The sequence below is a fragment of the Myotis nattereri genome (assembly GCF_964212035.1).
Source record: "Myotis nattereri genome assembly, chromosome: X".
NCBI lineage: Eukaryota > Metazoa > Chordata > Mammalia > Chiroptera > Vespertilionidae > Myotis > Myotis nattereri.
The window spans coordinates 143,709,737-143,714,514 of NC_138078.1; the positions used below are offsets into that span (position 1 = coordinate 143,709,737).

Sequence of the window (4,778 nt, forward strand, 5' to 3'; positions counted from 1 at the left end):
AAATCAATAAAAATATATAAAAAGATAAAATTAAAAACAAAACACCCCCCCCCCCAAACAAAAAGATTGCCTTTCAAAATAAAAGCCTGGAATTGCTGCAGACGTTATTGATTACCTCACTAATATCCACTTTGGTCTTCCTTGATTGTTTAGTACCTATGTCATTTTGGTGAGATTGACTCCACCTCCTACTTCAGTGATGGTGCTTGATTAGCATAAGCCAATTAGTCAAATGGTTCCATTTTACTAATGTGATTGTTTATGAAATAAGTATATAATCTGGATTTAAGACAAGTGGGCATAGTGTTATCTTTGTCCGTATTACAACGGCAGGCAAATGAGCTATGTTGGTCCCAATCAAAGCAGAGCACAATTTTGATCAAAAGTTGTTGTAATTAATATAATATAGAAGCTCAAATGGAATTTTTAAAAGTTGCTGTAAAGAGTTGCTCTCTGTTACTGTACACGAATAAGGAAGCATATACTCCCAAAGTTGTCAACAACCATATTATAAACTTCAGGATAAAACTGACATGAGAGAAAATAGAAGACAGAACCCAACTTGGGTTTGAGTGGCATCACTGAGTATATTCATTCATTAGGGCTGCCATAAAAAAAGCATGACAGACTCAGTGGCTTAAACCAAACAAATTTATCTTGTCACAGTTCTGGAAGCTAGGTGTCTAAGGTCAAGGTGTCTCCAGGGTTGACTTTTTTCTGAGGCCTCTCCCCTTGACTTGTATATAGCTTTCTTCTCCCTCAGTACTCACATGCTCATTCTATGTGTATCTGAGCTCTAATCTCTTCTCAGAAGGAAACCACTAATATTATATTAAGACCAACATATGTGACCCCATTTTACCTTAATTACCTCTTTAAAAGCACTATCTCCAAATGGTTTCACATTCTGAGGTGCTGGGAGCTAGAACTTCAACATATGAATTTGGAGGGCACAGAGTCAGCCCACACCCTGAGCACTTGGACTAAGTCTAATCTAACTACCAGATTTTTCAAATAAATAGCCAATAAATTCCTTTTATTTTAAATCAGTTTGAGATGGTTTTCAACTTGCATGTAACTCATAATGTCCTTCCTGATATAGCACCATAATAATATTGACATTTTATAGTAAGCATGTCAAACTCCTGGCCTGGGCACTGCATGTGGGCCACAGCGAATATTTGTGCGGCCCAGCCCATATAACAGTATGTAAGAAACGTTTTAATAAAAATTTAATAACTTAATTTTTACAATATCCTGTTACACATAATTATTAATAACGAACTACAATGTTCACTAGTGACTGACTACTGTAATCGTGTTGCATTCATTTCCCTTATGCACAGGCTCACCATTTCTCTCCACTAATACTAGCAGTGAATATTTTAGCAGCCAATTGCCACATCATTAGTCTTGGACTGACTTGTTTGGTGTGCGCAACAGGAAATATTTTGCTTTCAGAGAACAAGAAAAATAGGTTTGTGTTATGCTTATTAATTAGTGCAGTTACTCAGTGTCTGGTAAGTTAATGTTCAAGAAAAAATATTAATTTTATTAAAATGTTCTATTATTTTAGGTGAACAATGACTTATTTATTTCAGCCCTTTGTATCCAACATGTCTCTAGCGAAATAAACCTACATTCCTATGAAAATTGAAGCTTTTGTTTTTCTGTGGCCCACGTAAACTTAAACCTTGTTTATTTGGCCCCTGTTAGCCTTTGAGTTTGACAGTCTTGTTTTACAGGATTATGGTGTACTATGGACGAAAAATTATAAATAACAAAAAAGGATATAAAAAAGATTCAAAATGGATGCCATTTTTTGCAAAACTAGATATGGTTTGTTAAACGTTGCAATTACATTCAAGAATAACTCTCTAAGTTAAGCCTTATTTTTCCAAAATTAGGTCTGCAAATCTAAAAGAAGCCTACCCCTGCTTTCAGGAAACTCTTATTATGGGGATTTCTGTGTATGTGTATACAAAGAATTATGTCTGTGTGTTGTGATTGGGTAGAGGTATATAATTGGGATTGTGTGTTTGCTAATATGCCTATCTGCAAATATCTAGAGGAAATGTGCATATGAATGCACGTACATGTATTTGTGCATGCATATAAAGGGTTTCTGTAGCCATATAAGTTTCGAGAAAGGTAAGGTATTTCTGTGTGAATATGTGTGCATGCAAAAATGTGAGGAATGTGTTAAGAATGGAAAACCACTCTGGCAGGGAATTGAGGGGTGGAGCTAGAGAACCAGGGAGGGTGGAGGTGGGGAGGGGAAGAAGAAAGGAGCGCCAACAGGTCACACAGGTACGAATTTGGGAACTGGGGAGAAGTCTAGGCTCTTTTCCTAGGCAAGAAAGGATGCCAGTGCAGTGAATAGCAAGACGGGGAGGCCTCTTTACTAAGCGAAAACTAAGAGGATATTCTCATGCGGAAAGGGGGAGGAGACTGCTGCAACTGTAGCGACTGGTGGGATCCCAATGTGGCAGAGGGGCCTCTGCCGCCGACCTGAGGCTGAGGGTCCGCAAGCACAGCGCGCTTGCTGGAGACGCCGCCGCCATCCTCTTCGCCGCCCGCCCCGCCGCCCTCCTGGACGCGCCCCCGGTGCACCGACCCTCTCCAAGCAGCTCTTGCCAGCTCGCGGCTCGCCGCCCGCTCATTCTCCTTCCACGCGGGCTCACCGCGAAGGCAGGAGCGAGGTGTCCGATTTGGGCACGTGAGGCCCGCTCCCCGGAGGTGGACGCCAGGCAGGCGAGGCTATTGGTGGGTACCAGGTGGGAAAGAGAGTGGGGTGCACTCCCGCAGCAGACGGGAGCGGGTACTGGGGGGCAGGGGGCGGAGGCTGAGTCCCAGGGAGGCTGGGGTGCTCGGGCTGCAGGACAGTGAGCGCCCGCGGGTCAAAGCCGGGGAGGGACGGGCGCTTTGCAGCGGGGTGAGAGCGGACAGCAGCGGCGGGCGGTGCAGGCAGGGGCTGGGAACCAGGACGCAGCCTGTCCCCTGGTGCGGAGTCCTAGCCCCGCCAGCCCCGCCAGCCCCGCCGCCGCCGCTGCCCTTCGCGCCGCCGAAAGGAGCCCAGGACAGAGAGCGCCTGCAGGCACGCAGCCAGGACTGCCAGCGCTGGCTACAGGCGCACAGGGGAAATGTAGTTGCAGCGCAGGGTACAAAGAGATGTCGCTGCCTGGAGAACGGCACCTTAGGGCATATTCCGCGTCCCCCTACATTCTCTCCTCTTGTCTTCCCCGCTCCCGCTGGCTGCAGGCATGGAGACCCCCAGCGCACAGGAAGCCGCAGGGCAACAAGCCAGCGCGCAAGCCAGCGCACCGGCGGGACAGGCCACGGGCTCTGCGAACACCAACACCGTGAAGAAGAGAAGCTGCCCAAAGAAGCAGCGGGGCCGACCTTCGTCCCAGCCCCCCAGGAACATCGTGGGCTGCAGGATTGCCCACGGATGGAAGGAGGGCGACGAGCCCGTCACCCAGTGGAAAGGGACCGTTCTGGATCAGGTGCCTATAAACCCCTCTCTTTATCTGGTGAAATATGACGGGATTGACTGCGTCTATGGACTCGAACTTCACCGAGATGAGAGAGTTTTGTCTCTTAAGATTCTCTCGGACAGGGTGGCATCATCTCAGGTCGCTGATGCAAACCTTGCCAACACCATCATTGGCAAAGCGGTGGAGCATATGTTTGAGGGCGAGCATGGGGCTAAGGATGAATGGAGAGGGATGGTGTTAGCCCAAGCGCCAATCATGAGATCGTGGTTCTATATCACCTATGAGAAAGATCCTGTGTTGTACATGTACCAGCTTCTGGATGACTATAAGGAAGGAGACCTGCGTATCATGCCAGAGCCCAGTGAGCCTCCTCCAGCCGAGAGGGAGCCGGGAGTTGTAGATGGCCTGATAGGCAAACATGTGGAATATACCAAAGAAGATGGCTCCAAGCGGATCGGCATGGTCATTCACCAAGTGGAAGCCAAACCCTCTGTGTACTTCATCAAGTTTGATGATGATTTCCATATCTATGTCTATGACTTGGTGAAAAAGTTCTAACTGTTAGTGTAGAATTTGCCACATTTGTGAAAGCGAATGTATAGTTTGTGGATTTGCAAAATGATGTTGTTTTTCAGTGTGTTGGAGCTTAAGGGTCCTGTTGATTTAGCATTGTTGCCAGCATAACTGTTGTTTGTTCTGAAAAATACAAATGTGTGTGGACATGACATGCCGTGTGGAAGGACTTTATCATGTTGAAGAGACTGGGTGTGTTGGGTGGATGGGCATGAAAGGAAGGGACAGCTGTAGATTCAGGCTGTGAATAAAGTGCAGCTAGCATCATAGTCAGTCATCTAAAAATGGAAGAGGACTTAACTGGCCTGGTCTAGGAAGGAGGGAGGAGAAGGAACTAGAGATGGGCTGTGGGGGTAGGGCAAAGGGGAGGTTACTGCTTAGGAAGAAGTGGGGAGGGCCAGAAATGGAGGGGCTTCCTGGGGGGAGGGATGTCTTAGCAGGGGGCGGCACCCAACTGGGAGGAGATGAGAATAACAGAGGGAGAGGGAGCTCTTGGGGCTTAGAGGAAAACAGACTGAATAGTTTGAGTAGAGGGGGGCACAAAGAATCTCAGAAGAGGTCCAGAGCTAGGGGAGAAAGACAAAGTTGGCAGGGATTTGGGGAGAGGCTAAAGGATACTTACTCTGAGGTAGGACCTGTGCATGTGAGGACCAAAGGGCCAGGGATACTGAAGAAGGAGGAATTCCAAGAAGAAAGACTGACCAAGGG

At 47.0% G+C, this 4,778-nt stretch overlaps 1 protein-coding gene across 1 annotated transcript; it reads left to right on the forward strand.

Annotated features, from left to right (window-relative positions):
• Nucleotides 1-3,263: 3,263 nt before the first annotated feature.
• LOC308511215 (spindlin-2B) lies at nt 3,264-4,193 on the forward strand (the record flags this gene model as incomplete). The annotated part of the gene is made up of 1 exon (XM_081081225.1): nt 3,264-4,193. The coding sequence occupies one exon, from the start codon at nt 3,264-3,266 to the stop codon at nt 4,053-4,055; it is 792 nt and encodes a 263-aa protein (XP_080937351.1). The 3' UTR covers nt 4,056-4,193.
• Nucleotides 4,194-4,778: the final 585 nt, after the last annotated feature.